We start from the raw sequence: 16,944 nt of genomic DNA on the forward strand, positions 1-16,944 counted from the left end.
TGTCATCAAAACGAATTGAAGATAATTCTGAATTTGAAAATTAATTTGAAATGGAAACATTTTGCAATAAATACAGTAAGGTATAAATGTGAAGTACGATGATGATTCCTATTTAGGCTGCTCACTTGAATAGAATAGAAAATAATAGAATAGAATTAAACAGAATAGAATAGAAAATCGCAGAAAAGAATAAAACAGAATGGAAAAAAAAAAATTAAAAATAGAATAAAATAGAATATAAAATAATAGACTAGAATTAAACAGAACAGAATATAAAATCGCAGAAAAGAATAAAAGAGAATGCAAAAAAAAGAATAGAATAGAATAAAACAGAATAGAACAAAAAAAGCACAGAAAATAATAAAACAGAATGGAAAAGAAAACGAAAGAATAGAATAAAATAGAATATAAAATAATATAGAAATACAATAAAACAGAATAGAAAATAAAATAAAGTAATAGAATAGAATACAACAGAATAGAATAGTAAATAAAATAATAGAATAGAATAGTAAATAAAGGAAAATAATAAGTTAAAAAAAGAATAGAATAAAAAAGAATGGAATAGAAACAATTCGAATAAAATAAAAATTGAAGAAATATAGCCGTCTTCCCAAAATTGAATTTCAAATAAATTTGGATTTTGAATAAATTTGAATTTTGAACCTGTTCAAAAATAACAAATATATGAAACAAATCTGAATATATGAAACAAATTCTGAAAATTATTCATGGTAACAAAAAAAAAAGCGTAAGGTGACGTGATTTTGCTCAAGTGGCTCACATTGGGGTCACCACTTCCATAGTAATCCTCCAGCACCCATACCCCCAGGGAGCACACACAGTGCGGACTCTCTGCCTTTCCAGCCCATGGATGGACCTAGGCAGACCTTTTCAATTTAGGAGACCCTGGGTCCCTCAGGACTTCCCACATTAGGGAAGTTCTCCTGGTCCCCCTGAGAATGTCAGATTTTCTTAACCCTCAGGACCCCCATCATACTAAGTTAAGTACTGCACATCCTCTCCTGAAAGGTGATACAGATACTACACATGATCTTGGCCAAAAGGCCAAGAAGCAATATCAATCATGCTAAAATAATACTCATGTACTGTTATATGGAGCTGAGAGGAAAAACAATGGCTTTGTGGAGGAGTCTTATTGAAGAGAGATGAGCCATGTGCCAGTAAGTCCAGGGGTGGGATAACTGTTAAGTGCATGACACTCTGGATGGTGAGTTGGCCTTCTAAAAAAGGAGGGGATGGTAGTGAACCCCACTGTAGGAATATGGCACCAAATAAACCGTTAGCAGGAAGATGAAGATGACAACTCACCTAAACATAGGACCCAAATGTTCTAGAGCAACTGTCACCATCCACTGATGGCCCACATGTGGCTCTTTTGGGGGGTAGCTCTACATTACCAAGCTGTTCTTTCGGGGGTAGCTCTACATTATCAAATGACTCCTTCAAGGGTAGCTCTACATTTCCATGTGGCTCCTTCGGGGGTAGCTCTACATAATCAAGCAACTCCTTCGGGGGTAGCTCTACATTACCAAGCGGCTCCTTTGAAAGTAGCACTACATTACCAAGCAGCTCCTTCGGGAGTAGCTCTACATTACCATGTGGCTCCTACAGGGGTAGCTCTACGGTACATTACCAAACAGCGCTTTTGGGGATAGCTCTACATTACCAAGCAGCTCCTTCGGGGGCAGCTCTATATTACCAAGCAGCTGCTTCGGGGGTAGCTCTACATTAGCAAGCAGCTGCTTCGGGGGTAGCTCTACATTACCAAGCAGCTGCTTCAGGGGTAGCTCTACATTACCAAGCAGCTCCTTCAGGGGAAGCTCTACATTACCAAGCAGCTCCTTCGGGGGTAGCTCTACATTACCAAGCAGCTCCTTCGGGGGTAGCTCTACATTACCAAGCAGTTCCTTCAGGGGTAGCTCTACATTACCAAGTGGCTTCTTCATGGGTAGCTCTATATTTCAATGTGGCTCTTTTGGGGGGTAGCTCTACATTACCAAGCTGCTCTTTCGGGGGTAGCTCTACATTATCAAACGACACCTTTGAGGGTAGCTCTACATTTCCATGTGGCTCCTTCGTGGGTAGCTCTACATTATCAAGCAACTCCTTCGGGGGTAGCTCTACATTACCAAGCAGCTCCTTCGGGAGTAGCTCTACATTACTATGTGGCTCCTACAGGGGTAGCTCTACATTACCAAACAGCGCCTTTGCGGATAGCTCTACATTACCAAGCGGCTCCTTCGGGGGCAGATCTACATTACCAAGCAGCTGCTTCGGGGGGTAGCTCTACATTACCAAGCGGCTCCTTAGGGGTAGCTCTACATTACCAAACAGCTCCTTTGGGGATAGTTCTACATTACCATGCGGCTTCTTCGGGGGTAGCTCTACATTGCCAAGAAGCTCCTTCGGGGGTAGCTCTACATTACCAAGCAGTTCCTTCATGGGGTAGCTCTACATTACCATGTGGCTCTTATGGGGCTAGCTCTACATTACCAAGCGGCTACTTCGGGGGCAGCTGTACATTACCAAGCAGCTCCTTCGGGGGTAGCTCTACATTACCAAGAAGCTCCTTCGGGGGTAGCACTACATTACCAAGCAGCTCCTTCGGGGATAGCACTACATTACCAAGCAGCTCCATCGGGGGAGCACTATATTACCAAGCAGCTGCTTTGGGGGTAGCTCTACATTACCAAGCGGCTCCTTCGGGGTAGCTCTACATTACCAAACAGCTCCTTCGGGGGCAGCTCTACATTACCATGCAGCTCCATCGGGGGAGCACTACATTACCAAGCAGCTCCTTCGGGGGTAGCACTACATTATGAGGTAGCTCCTTTTGGGGGTAGCTCTACATTACCAAGCTGCTCCTTCAGAGGTAGCACTACATTACCAAGCAGCTCCATCGGGGGAGCACTACATTACCAAGCAGCTCCTTTGGGGGTAGCACTACATTACCATGTGGCTCCTACGGGGGTAGCTCTACATTGCCAAGCAGCTGCTTCAGGGGTAGCTCTACATTACCAAGCGACTCCTTCGGTGTAGCTGTACATTACCAAACAGCTCCTTCAGGGGCAGCTCTACATTACCAAGCAGCTCCTTCGGGGGTAGCACTACATTACGAGGCAGCTCTTTTGGGGGTAGCTCTACATTACCAAGCAGCTCCTTTGGAGGTAGCTATACATTACCAAGGGGCTCCTTCGGGCTTAGCACTACATTATCATGTGGCTCTTACGGGGGTAGCTCTACATTTCCAAACAGCTCCTTTGGAGGTATCACTACATTACCAAACAGCTCCTTCGGGGGTAGCTCTACATTACCAAACAGCTCCTTCAGGGGTAGCTCTACATTACCAAGCAGTTCCTTCTGGGGTTGCGGTACATTTTAATGAGTTGACATCTTTGTCTTCCTGGTGGTGCTTTGTTTGGTAAAATATTTCTACAAGGGTGTTGCTGATTTATTCAGCTCAGGTTGACCTCACGATCAGGTGAGTGATTAACTTGCTTATCTGGTGGTTGCCAGGGGAATTTTTTTTGAGATACCCAAACAGGTAGAGACCACATACCATTCTTGATGTTATTATTTATCCTGTAGCTTGTATCCAGGTTAGCGATAATGAAGAAGACAATTTTTGTAGGCTTGGGCCTGTATTACCGGAGGACGGCTTCGGCTGGAGGGGTGTCAGTTTGCAGTGAATAGGAATGACCCTAAACTGCTGCTGTGAAGAGCCTGACATTTCTGGTCCAGAGACCACAATGTTTCCTCAGAATCAGGCCTTGTTGAGTTGCCAGGAACCTTTCCCTGCGATTTCCACTTTCCCTAACCAGCAGGGTCTCTGTCCCCGACCTACCATTCACTCCAGGTGTGACCAAATGATGCGGGTGCCCTATTATATAGCGTCCAACACCAAGATGGCTGCCAGAGATCAAGAGAGGTTGCAGTATCCAGTTAAACAGCTGGCCTGTAGGCAGGTCTAAGTCAGCTGTCTCCACTGCAGGTGGTGCTCAACCACAGCTCCCAACTGTCCCTGATTTGGAACAAAGTCCCTCTGTCCCTCTTTCCTCCTCATTTGTCCCTCATTTTGGTCTCATCTATACAGTTGTGCATAAAATGCACCTTTTATCTTGAAAAGTGTTTCCCAGTGCTACCTGTCATCCAATTTCTAAATTTCTGCATTTGTAAATTTCTAAAGCAATATAAAGGAATAATAATGGTAAAAAAGGCACTTGTGGGTTTAACTAAGCATTTCTTGTATAATTCTTCTTTAATGGGGTGTAGCGGGGGGTGTGTCCTATGCCTACATACTTTTCCTAATGGGTGTCCCTCGTTCCCATCCCAAACATTTGGGTGGTATGGCTCAACCACAGTGGCAATGCAGACGGAAAGGAAGTCATGGGGAGCCGGGTTCCTCTATGGTTTCCTGAGTCACTGGGGCAGCGATCAGATTTGATGCTGGCCATCCATGTGACTCTAGGGGCCATCTTAGGTGTGGCAGAGTCTATTTAAGACCCTGGTCCCTGGTTTTGGCGCTCCTAATGCAAGTGGGTAGTGTAGGGAAAGGTACCTCATCTGTTAGGGACAGTATTAGTGGCAGGGAGAGGTTCCTGACAAGGAAAACAGAGCATAGGACCGCATTTCTACTGGATACCTTCATGATTGGGCATGAGACGGCCAGCCCACATTCTGTCCCCTCTCAACAGATACTGTCAGTTCGGCTGGATCCTACTTCCAGGTAAAGGGTAAGGGGGACTCTGATGTAAGAGGGATGTTGATGTAAGGGAAACTCTGATGAAAGGGGGAATCTGATGTAAGGGGGACTTTTATGGGAACTCTTGTGTAATGGGGATGCTGATGAAGGGGGGGACTCAGGCTTAAGGGGCATTTTTATGGGGACTCTCATGTAATGGGGATGCTGATGTAGGGGGGACTCTGATGTAAAGGGGGACTTTGCTGGGACTCTTATGTAGGGGGGACTCTGATGTAAAAGGGGACTTTGCTGGGACTCTGATATAAAGGGGGACTTTGCTTGGACTCTGATGTAGAGGGGACTCTGATGTAAAGGGGGACTTTGCTTGGACTCTGATAGAAAAGGAAAATTGGAATGTCCTTTCTTTGATATAATTGAGTTTCTGATGGTATAATCATATCAGGATGATAATATGAAATCCCCGGCTTATCACTTCATATAAATGTGATTTGTTCATGTATAAAGTGTAGGGTCCTATGTAAAGTTTGAGGTCCTCTGTAAAGCTTGGTGTCCTCTGTATCGTTTGATCTCCTCTGTAAAGTTTGGTGTTCTCTGTAAAGTTTGGGGTCCTCTGTAAAGTATGAGTTCCTCTGTAAAGCTTGGTGTTCTCTGTAAAGTTTTGAGTCCTCTGTAAAGTTTGGTATCCTCTGTAAAGTTTAGTGTCCTCTGTAAAGATTGGGGTCCTCTGAAAACTTTGGAGTCCTCTGTAAAGTTTGGTATCCTCCGTATAGTTTGGGGTCCTCTGTAAAGTTTGGCGTCCTCTGTATAGTTTGGTATCCTCTGTATAGTTTGGTATCCTCTGTATAGTTTGGGGTCCTCTGTAAAGTTTGGGGTCCTCTGTATAGTTTGGTATCCTCTGTAAAGTTTGGGGTTGTCTGTATAGTTTAAGGCCCTCTGTATAGTTTGGGGATCTATGTAAAGTTTGGGGTCCTGTGTAAAGTTGGGTTCCTGTATAGTTTTGGGTCCTATGTAAAGTTGGGGTCCTCTGTATAGTTTGGGGTCCTATGTAAAGTTGGGGTCCTCTGTATAGTTAGGGGTCGACCGTCTGTATAGTTTGGGGTCCTCTGTATAGTTAGGCGTCCTCTATAAAGTTTGGGGTTCTCTGTATAGTTTGGGGTCCTCTGTATAGTTTGGGGTCCTCTGTAAAGTTTGGGGTCCTCTGATCCCATTTATTAGATTTGCATACAGAGCTGAACGATCCACAGAAGAGGAAACACTCTGCTGTCATTTCCATAAACGGACACAAGATGGCAGTGTGTCATTTCTGTAGGAAGAGATTGCTCAGTACTTGTATAGAGGAGGGAGAGCGCTCGCTGACCTCTAGTGGCCGAGGGGTGTAGTTGCAGGGGGAGTAAATCCAAGTAGCATTAGGTAGGTAAGGTGTAACTTTGTGCGGGAGAAACACGTGACTTCCTCCTGGCGCCTGAAAAAGACATTCCTGGTATGTGCTGAGTGCTGAGATCACTGTGCAATGCATGGCAGTACAGGGGAGGGGAGGTTGTACTGTGCAATGCATGGCAGTACAGGGGAGGGGAGGTTGTACTGTGCAATGCATGGCACTACAGGGGAGGGGGGGGGGTTGTACTGTGCAATGCATGGCATGGCAGTACAGGGGAGGGAGGTTGTACTGTGCAATATAGTTTCGAGTCCTCTGTAAAGTTTGGGGTCCTCTGTATAATTAAGGGTTCTCTGTATAGTTTGGGGTTCTCTGTAAAGTTTGGTGTCCTGTGTAAATGTTGGTATCATCTGTATAATTTGGGGTCCTCTGTATAGTTTGGGGTCCGCTGTAAAGTTTGGGGTCCTCTATATAGTGGGACCTCTGTATAGTTTGGGGTCCTCTGTATAGTAGGACCTCTGTCAAGTTTGGGGTCCGCTGTATAGTGGGACCTCTGTATAGTTTGGGGTCCTCTGTATAGTGGGACCTCTGTAAAGTTTGGGGTCCTCTGTATAGTGGGACCTCTGTAAAGTTTGGGGTCCTCTGTATAGTAGGACCTCTGTAAAGTTTGGGGTCCTCTGTATAGTGGGACCTCTGTAAAGCTTGGGGTCCGCTGTATAGTTTGGGGTCCTCTGTATAGTATGACCTCTGTAAAGCTTGGGGTCCGCTTGAAAAGTTTGGGGTCCTCTGTATAGTAGGACCTCTGTAAAGTTTGGGGTCCTCTGTATAGTAGGACCTCTGTATAGTTTGGGGTCCTCTGTATAGTAGGACCTCTGTAAAGTTTGGGGTCCTCTGTATAGTATGACCTCTGTAAAGCTTGGGGTCCGCTTGAAAAGTTTGGGGTCCTCTGTATAGTAGGACCTCTGTAAAGTTTGGGGTCCTCTGTATAGTAGGACCTCTGTAAAGTTTGGGGTCCTCTGTATAGTAGGACCTCTGTAAAGTTTGGGGTCCTCTGTATAGTAGGACCTCTGTAAAGTTTGGGGTCCTCTGTATAGTAGGACCTCTGTAAAGTTTGGGGTCCTCTGTATAGTGGGACCTCTGTAAAGCTTGGGGTCCTCTGTATAGTGGGACCTCTGTAAAGCTTGGGGTCCTCTGTATAGTAGGACCTCTGTAAAGTTTGGGGTCCTCTGTATAGTAGGACCTCTGTATAGTTTGGGGTCCTCTATATAGTAGGACCTCTGTAAAGTTTGGGGTCCTCTGTATAGTAGGACCTCTGTAAAGCTTGGTGTCCGCTGTATAGTTTGGGGTCCTCTGTATAGTAGGACCTCTGTAAAGTTTTGGGTCCTCTGTATAGTGGGACCTCTGTAAAGTTTGGGGTCCTCCTGTATAGTATGACCTCTGTAAAGTTTGGGGTCCTCCTGTATAGTAGGACCTCTGTAAAGCTTGGGGTCCTCCTGTATAGTAGGACCTCTGTAAAGTTTGGGGTCCTCTGTATAGTAGGACCTCTGTAAAGCTTGGGGTCCTCTGTATAGTAGGACCTCTGTAAAGCTTGGGGTCCTCTGTAAAGTTTGGGGTCCTCTGTATAGTAGGACCTCTGTAAAGTTTTGGGTCCTCTGTATAGTAGGACCTCTGTAAAGTTTGGGGTCCTCTGTATAGTGGGACCTCTGTAAAGTTTGGGGTCCTCCTGTATAGTAGGACCTCTGTAAAGCTTGGGGTCCTCTGTATAGTAGGACCTCTGTATAGTTTGGGGTCCTCTGTATAGTAGGACCTCTGTAAAGCTTGGGGTCTGCTGTATAGTTTGGGGTCCTCTGTATAGTAGGACCTCTGTAAAGTTTGGGGTCCTCTGTATAGTGGGACCTCTGTAAAGTTTGGGGTCCTCTGTATAGTAGGACCTCTGTAAAGCTTGGGGTCCTCTGTATAGTAGGACCTCTGTAAAGTTTGGGGTCCTCTGTATAGTAGGACCTCTGTAAAGTTTGGGGTCCTCTGTATAGTAGGACCTCTGTAAAGCTTGGGGTCCTCTGTATAGTAGGACCTCTGTATAGTTTGGGGTCCTCTGTATAGTAGGACCTCTGTAAAGTTTGGGGTCCTCTGTATAGTAGGACCTCTGTATAGTTTGGGGTCCTCTATATAGTAGGACCTCTGTAAAGTTTGGGGTCCTCTGTATAGTAGGACCTCTGTAAAGCTTGGTGTCCGCTGTATAGTTTGGGGTCCTCTGTATAGTAGGACCTCTGTAAAGTTTTGGGTCCTCTGTATAGTAGGACCTCTGTAAAGTTTGGGGTCCTCTGTATAGTGGGACCTCTGTAAAGTTTGGGGTCCTCTGTATAGTGGGACCTCTGTAAAGTTTGGGGTCCTCCTGTATAGTAGGACCTCTGTAAAGCTTGGGGTCCTCCTGTATAGTAGGACCTCTGTAAAGTTTGGGGTCCTCTGTATAGTAGGACCTCTGTAAAGTTTGGGGTCCTCTGTATAGTAGGACCTCTGTAAAGCTTGGGGTCCTCTGTATAGTATGACCTCTGTAAAGCTTGGGGTCCTCTGTAAAGTTTGGGGTCCTCTGTATAGTAGGACCTCTGTAAAGTTTTGGGTCCTCTGTATAGTAGGACCTCTGTAAAGTTTGGGGTCCTCTGTATAGTGGGACCTCTGTAAAGTTTGGGGTCCTCCTGTATAGTGGGACCTCTGTAAAGCTTGGGGTCCTCTGTATAGTAGGACCTCTGTATAGTTTGGGGTCCTCTATATAGTAGGACCTCTGTAAAGCTTGGGTTCTGCTGTATAGTTTGGGGTCCTCTGTATAGTAGGACCTCTGTAAAGCTCGGGGTCCTCTGTAACGTTTTCAGCCCTCTGTATTATTTGGGGTCCTCTGTATAGTTTGGGGTAGGGCTGGGCGATATGGCTGAAAACTGTATCATGATATCAGTGTTTCATATCGGTCGATATCGATAATTATTGATATTTTTTATTACCCATTTAAAATAAGGACCAGGAGAAAAATGTTACATTTAAACATTTTTATTTTAAACTTAACCTTCCTCTTTTGGTAACCTAGCAACTAGGGCTGGGCGGGGAGGGAGGACTGAGGAGGAGAAGCGCTGTATATGTGTGTCTGACGCTCTGACGGACTAGGACCACCGCCGCGCCTGGATGTGACGTCAGCTGCCGGGAGAGGAAACGGGCGGTGCGTCTGTACAGGCCAGGGGCTGTGATAGGATAGTACCTGACGTCACATCCAGGCCGGGGAGTTCTCTGTACCTATCACAGCACGCCGCAGCCCCTGTACAGACGCACCGCCCGCAGCTGACGTCACATCCAGGCGCGGCGGTGGTCCGTTACTGGGGAGTTCGGTTCCTGTGCGGCGGACTACGAGCTGGCTGGAGCCCCAGGGTGTGTGTAGTCTGTAGTAAATCTAAAGACAAATTGATTATTAGAATTGTAGTGTATAGCCAGCCTAAGGGTCTGTTAAAAAAAAAAAAAAAGCGTTGGTCGAATGTCACAAGCATTCGCCCAGTCCAATTATGTTTCATAATTTGTTGGCTCCATCTATTGGCCATAGTGTGATATTTTTCCTGAAATACAAGCATTTGCTCATCTGTCTCTGTCACTATTTGTTGCAGCCACAGGGTGGCAGCGTTTAGATTGAAGCAAGTTGCCTCTTGACAGCAGAAAATGTTCTGTGAGCAGCTTGAGTCTGATAGCAACACTTCCGAGGATGAGGAGGAGTCCCAAAGCCATGAGAGTATCAGGTGAGGCTTGCAGTGTGCGGGGGGGAGCGCAGCGCCTTCTCCTGTCTCATCCTCCATCTGTGTGCTGATTGGCCACGCTTTGTTACCCAGGTCTTCCAACGAGCAGGTGAGATCAGTAGAAGATCCTGGAGCACCGAGACTCTGGGCCAGACATGTACCCACCTGTGCTGTACCGGGTAGGTGAGTCCGTCTGTCTCCTCTTGTGTATTTCTGAAAGAATTGTATGAAGACGAAAGCGATAACCAATGTCTGTGTACTTTCTCCTCCACTGTACAGGGCACTTCGTGGCGGCGGGCCACCCCATCTCCTATCACCCCCGCACTCTGTACCACCCTTCCTTTGAGGCTTACTACGCTGCTGTGGCTGCACTTCAAAAGACCGAGACTTCCCAGATGCAGATCCGGAGGGGGGAAGGTAAAATAGCTGGGGAGATTTCCTTGCAGTAGTTTGTGTCTCTGCCCCTCCCACAATGGGGAGTTTTCCTTGCAGTAGTTTGTGTCTCTGCCCCTCCCACAATGGGGAGTTTTCCTTGCAGTAGTTTGTGTCTCTGCCCCTCCCACAATGGAGAGATTTCCCTGCAGTAGTTTGTGTCTCTGCCCCTCCCACAATGGTGAGATTTCCCTGCAGTAGTTTGTGTCTCTGCCCCTCCCACAATGGTGAGATTTCCCTGCAGTAGTTTGTGTCTCTGCCCCTCCCACAATGGTGAGATTTCCCTGCAGTAGTTTGTGTCTCTGCCCCTCCCACAATGGTGAGATTTCCCTGCAGTAGTTTGTGTCTCTGCCCCTCCCACAATGGTGAGATTTCCCTGCAGTAGTTTGTGTCTCTGCCCCTCCCACAATGGTGAGCTTTCCTGCAGTAGTTTGTGTCTCTGCCCCTCCCACAATGGTAAGATTTCCCTGCAGTAGTTTGTGTCTCTGCCCCTCCCACAATGGGGAGATTTCCCCTCAGTAGTTTGTGTCTCTGCCACTCCCACAATGGTGAGCTTTCCTGCAGTAGTTTGTGTCTCTGCCCCTCCCACAATGGTGAGATTTCCCTGCAGTAGTTTGTGTCTCTGCTCCTCCCACAATGGTGAGATTTCCCTGCAGTAGTTTGTGTCTCTGCCCCTCCCACAATGGGGAGATTTCCCTACAGTAGTTTGTGTCACTGCCCCTCCCACAATGGTGAGATTTCCCTGCAGTAGTTTGTGTCACTGCCCCTCCCACAATGATGATTTCCCAGCAATAGTTTGTGTCTCTGCCCCTCCCACAATGGTGAGATTTCCCTGCAGTAGTTTGTGTCTCTGCCCCTCCCACAATGGTGAGATTTCCCTGCAGTAGTTTGTGTCTCTGCCCCTCCCACAATGGTGAGATTTCCCTGCAGTAGTTTGTGTCTCTGCCCCTCCCACAATGGTGAGATTTCCCTGCAGTAGTTTGTGTCTCTGCCCCTCCCACAATGATGAGATTTCCCTACAGTAGTTTGTGTTTCTGCCCCTCCCTTTGCTAGCCCGTACCATCCTGCTGTTCATCAGGTCTGAGTTGTGTTCTGATAATCCGCTTTTCCTTCTAATCCAGGATTTCCTGTGAACAATGGAGAATATTTCTACACCGACCCGTTGCAGCCCCCCGGACACCGAGTGTACAACTTCCTGTCTCCCACAACCTACAATGTAAGTTTCCCCCCTACAGGGGCAGTGCCAGAACAAGTAGATAGGAGGCGCTGTACTCTGCAGCTCTGCCACAAGGGGGCGGCCTCCCAGATTGAGAAATCCAAATAAAACTGAATACTAGTTGGTTGTCTCAAACAGTCCATATTCATTTATTGCAAATCAAAATGTCTAAAAGGCAACCAACGCGTTTCGTCCTCTGTCATGGCTCGAATGAAGATGAGGAGCAACATGTTTCGAAGCAAACTGTTCCCTTGTTCCAGACTCCAAGTTAAAAAAAAAATAAGTTACCAACCGGTTTTCAGGAGGCGACCATCCCCCTTCATATTGGAACAAATTAAAACAACCAATATGTTTCAGGGGCTGATAACCCCATCAGGGCTCAAAGAAAACAGTTTTTAGGAGGCAGAAATCCCCTTAATCAGGACTCAAAGTTAAAAAACAAAAATTACCAACAAGTTTTAAAGCTAATAGTCTCCCTTCATCAAGGATCAAATGAAAGTTACCAACAGGTTTCAGGAGGTGACCACCCCCTTCCTCTTGGCAGAAGAGAAAACAACCAAATGTTTCAGGGGCCAATAATCCACCCTCATCAGGGCTCAAATAAAAATTACCGATGTGTTTTTTGGTGGTCAACACTCCCCCTTCATCAGGACTCAAGTGAAAACAAATGACTAACTTGTTTCAGGGCTGATAGTCTCCCTTCATCAGGGCTCAGGTTTCAGGAGGCAACAATGTCCCCCTCATCAGGGATCAAATTAAAATCACCAGTGTGGTTTTGGGGCCTTCCCCTTTCATCAGAGCCCAAATGAAAGTGACCAACGTGTTTTTGGGGTCAATAATGCCCCTTTATCAGGGCTCAAATGAAAATAACAAAGTTTCAGGGGGCAGCAATCCCCCTTAAGGACTGAAATTTAAATTACCAATGCATTTTTGGGACAGTCACGCTTTTTCAGGGATCAAATAAACCACTGCGTTTCAATGTCTGACAATCCTCCTTATCAGGGTTGAAATTAAAATTACCGGTTCATTTCAGGGGTTGACAATCCCCCTTCATCAGGGCTTTGTTAGTTGAACTGGAAGGACTTGTGTACTTTTTCAACCAGACTAACTATGTAATTGACTAACCCATTTCAGGGGCCGACAATCTTCCTTTATCATTGCTAAAAATTAAAATATCCAATGTGTTTTGGGCCCCAACAGCTCCTCTTTATCAGTGCTCAGCTGAAAATGCTCATGCTTCCTATTGGAATCTCTTCTAATGGTCATGGGGCAGAGTCTTCCCTCAGCATTCATCTATCGCAAGCATTATAGAACACTCCCCAGGCATGTTTAGATGGCAATCCTATAGGAAGCATGTTCATTCGAGCCCTGATAAAGGGAGATTGTCAGCCCCGAAACCTGTTGATATATTTCATCTTCCCCTTTCCACATTTTAATCTGCAATAAATTAAGGACAGAATCAGGCAGGACATTTTCTTAATTACTTTTTGTGTTTTTTCAGATGTTCGGGGTTTTCAGGCTGGTCACTCCTCCTCCCATTGTGTCTCCTGGAATATTTGTACCAAACCTGGGAGGTTCGCACACCGCGGCAAAACGGGAAGACCCAAATCCCGCACGGGCTGCCAACCAAGAAGGGACATCGAAGACCTCTGAGATGGACTTTTCTGTACAGTCAAAGCAGTTTAACCCAACAAAGTTTATTAGTACATCTGGTGAAGTTGTCCACACCCCAAAAAATCCTGAGTGTTCCTTGGACAGTAGGGGAAGCACCTTTCGGCCAGTGTGTCCATTGAGAAATGGGAGGAACCTCCTTCAGCCAGTGTCCACTTCAGGAAGTGGGAGGAGCCTCCTTGAGCCAGTTTACCCTTCAGGAAGTAGAAGAAACCTCCTTGCACCAGTGTGCCCTTCAGGAAGTGGGAGGAGCCTCATTGAGCCAGCGTTCCCTTCAGGAACTGTGAGGGACCTCCTCAAGCCGTTGTACACTTTGGGAAGTAGGAATGGCCTCCCTGAGTCAGTGTGCTCTGTGGATAGCGGGAGGAGCCTCCCTGAGTCAGTGTGCTCTGTGGAGAGCGGGAGGAGCCTCCCTGAGTCGGTGTGCTCTCTGGAGAGCGGGAGGAGCTTCCCTGAGTCGGTGTGTTCTGCAGAGAGCAGGAGGAGCCTCCCTGAGTCGGTGTGCTCTGCGGGGAGCGGGAGGAGACTCCCTGAGTCGGTGTGCTCTGCGGGGAGCGGGAGGAGCCTCCCTGAGTCGGTGTGCTCTGCAGAGAGCGGGAGGAGCCTCCCTGAGTCGGTGTGCCCTGCAGAGAGTGGGAGGAGCCTCCCTGAGTCGGTGTGCCCTGCGGAGAGTGGGAGGAGCCACCCTGAGTCGGTGTGTCCTGCGGAGAGTGGGAGGAGCCACCCTGAGCCGGTGTGCCCTGCGGAGAGTGGGAGGAGCCACCCTGAGTCGTTGTGCCCTGCGGAGAGTGGGAGGAGCCTCCCTGAGTCGTTGTGCCCTGCGGAGAGTGGGAGGAGCCTCCCTGAGTCGTTGTGCCCTGCGGAGAGTGGGAGGAGCCTCCCTGAGTCGTTGTGCCCTGCGGAGAGTGGGAGGAGCCTCCCTGAGTCGTTGTGCCCTGCGGAGAGTGGGAGGAGCCTCCCTGAGTCGTTGTGCCCTGCGGAGAGTGGGAGGAGCCTCCCTGAGTCGTTGTGCCCTGCGGAGAGTGGGAGGAGCCTCCCTGAGTCGGTGTGCCCTGTGGAGAGTGGGAGGAGCCTCCCTGAGTCGGTGTGCTCTGCAGAGAGTGGGAGGAGCCTCCCTGGGTCACCATGCACTAAGAGTGTGATATACGGGAATGGTCCATACACGCTGTCTGAGCTGGAGGCTGTGTCTGGCCTCCTCCATTTATCTGGCAGTTACCCTCCTTGTGGCGGCCAGTAGGGGGCAGTTTTCCTCAGGCTTGTTTTAGAACTCCCATTTTCTTTCCTGTTCAGTATTTATTTCCTGTTACGTTTTGCACTTGTTAAAAGTTTTGCACTTGTTGTTAAAAGTTTGCACATGTTGAATTGTTATGTTTAATATATTTTTAATTCAGCATTATATTTTTTTATACACTGATGGTCAGTTGTGTAATAAAAAAAAAAAAAAGTTATTTACAATTGGGTGAGATTTTTGTGATTAGTGATATGAATAGACTGATGCTGGGAAATGAAGCTTTATGGCGATATGATATACACCAGTGACACCTTCTTCAGTCCCGCTAAAAATCGCAGATCGCCGCCATTGCTAATAAAAAAAAAAAACAATAAAAATGACATAAATCTTTCCTGTAGTTAGTAGACGCAATAAATTTTGCGCAAAACAATCAAAATACGGTTATTGCGATTTTTTTTTTTTTTTTACCAAAAATATGTAGCAGAAAACAAATTGGCCTAAAATGTTAAAAAAAAAATTTGATTTTTACATTTATTTTTTTTTTTTTTGGGAATGTTATATAGCAGAATGTGAAAAATATTTTTTTTTTTTTTTTTTCAGAATTGTCGCTTTTTTTTTTTTTTGTTTATAGCACAAAAAATAAAAATCGCACAGGTGATCAAATACCTCCAAAAGAAAGCTCTGTTTGTGGGGAAAAAGTGACATCAATTTTATTTGGGTACAGCGTCACACGACCGCGCGATTGTCAGTTAAAGTAACGCAGTGCCGAATCGTAAAATAGGGCCTGGTCATTAAGGGGGGAAATCTTCCGGTCCAGAAGTGGTTAAAGGTTACTTGTTATGTGAGATGAGTAATTCATGTTTTTCCTGCAGGCTCCGATCATGCCAGCTGCTAGGAAATCTCACCATTGTGGGAGGGGCAGAGACACAAACTACTGCAGGAAATCTTCCTATTGTGGGAGGGGCAGAGACACAAACTACTGCAGGAAATCTCATCATTGTGGGAGGGGCAGAGACACAAACTACTGCAGGAAATCTCACCATTGTAGGAGGGGCAGAGACACAAACTACTGCAGGGAAATCTCACCATTGTAGGAGGGGCAGAGACACAAACTACTGCAGGAAAATCTCATCATTGTGGGAGGGGCAGAGACACAAACTACTGCAGGAAATCTCACCATTGTAGGAGGGGCAGAGACACAAACTACTGCAGGAAAATCTCATCATTGTGGGAGGGGCAGAGACACAAACTACTGCAGGAAAATCTCATCATTGTGGGAGGGGCAGAGACACAAACTACTGCAGGAAATCTCACCATTGTGGGAGGGGCAGAGACACAAACTACTGCAGGAAATCTCACCATTGTGGGAGGGGCAGAGACACAAACTACTGCAGGGAAATCTCACCATTGTGGGAGGGGCAGAGACACAAACTACTGCAGGAAATCTTCCTATTGTGGGAGGGGCAGAGACACAAACTACTGCAAGGAAATCTCACCATTGTGGGAGGGGCAGAGACACAAACTACTGCAGGGAAATCTCACCATTGTGGGAGGGGCGGAGACACAAACTACTGCAAGGAAATCTCACCATTGTGGGAGGGGCAGAGACACAAACTACTGCAGGGAAATCTCATCCTTGTGGGAGGGGCAGAGTCACAAACTACTGCAGGGAAATCTCATCGTGGGAGGGGCGGAGACACAAACTACTGCAGGAAAATCTCATCCTTGTGGGAGGGGCAGAGTCACAAACTGCTGCAGGAAATCTCATACTTGTGGGAGGGGCAGAGACGCAAATGAGTGCAGGGAAATCTCCCCATTGTGGGAGGGGCAGAAACACAAACTACTGCGGGAAAATCTCATCATTGTGGGAGGGGCGGAGACACAAACTACTGCAGGGAAATCTCATCGTGGGAGGGGCAGAGACACAAACTACTGCAGGGAAATCTCATCGTGTGAGGGGCGGAGACACAAACTACTGCAGGGAAATCTCATCCTTGTGGGAGGGGCAGAGACGCAAACGAGTGCAGGGAAATCTCCCCATTGTGGGAGGGGCAGAAACACAAACTGCGGGAAATCTCACCATTGTGGGAGGGGCAGAAACACAAATTACTGCAGGAAAGCTCACCATTGTGGGAGGGGCAGAGACACAAACTACTGCGGGGAAATCTCACCATTGTGGGAGGGGCAGAGACAAACTACTGCAGGAAATCTCACCATTGTGGGAGGGGCAGAGACAAACTAATGCAGGGAAATCTCACCATTGTGGGAGGGGCAGAGACACAAACTACTGCGGGGAAATCTCACCATTGTGGGAGGGGCAGAGACAAACTACTGCAGGAAATCTCACCATTGTGGGAGGGGCAGAGACAAACTAATGCAGGGAAAGCTCACCATTGTGGGAGGGGCAGAGACACAAACTACTGCGGGGAAATCTCACCATTGTGGGAGGGGCAGAGACAAACTACTGCAGGAAATCTCACCATTGTGGGAGGGGCAGAGACAAACTAATGCAGGGAAATCTCACCA

General features: G+C 47.0%; 1 protein-coding gene across 1 annotated transcript; it reads left to right on the top strand.

Annotated features, from left to right (window-relative positions):
• Positions 1–6,140: 6,140 nt before the first annotated feature.
• Positions 6,141–14,424, top strand: SAP25 (Sin3A associated protein 25; the record flags this gene model as incomplete). Its single annotated transcript, XM_082253944.1, has 6 exons — positions 6,141–6,206; positions 9,743–9,871; positions 9,962–10,047; positions 10,148–10,285; positions 11,422–11,516; positions 13,018–14,424. Exons 2-6 carry the CDS (start codon positions 9,795–9,797, stop codon positions 14,422–14,424), a joined length of 1,803 nt encoding a protein of 600 aa, XP_082110070.1. The 5' UTR covers positions 6,141–6,206; positions 9,743–9,794.
• Between the last annotated feature and the right edge of the window lie 2,520 nt (positions 14,425–16,944).

Source organism: Pelophylax lessonae (assembly GCF_965119305.1).
Source record: "Pelophylax lessonae genome assembly, chromosome: 4".
Lineage (NCBI taxonomy): Eukaryota > Metazoa > Chordata > Amphibia > Anura > Ranidae > Pelophylax > Pelophylax lessonae.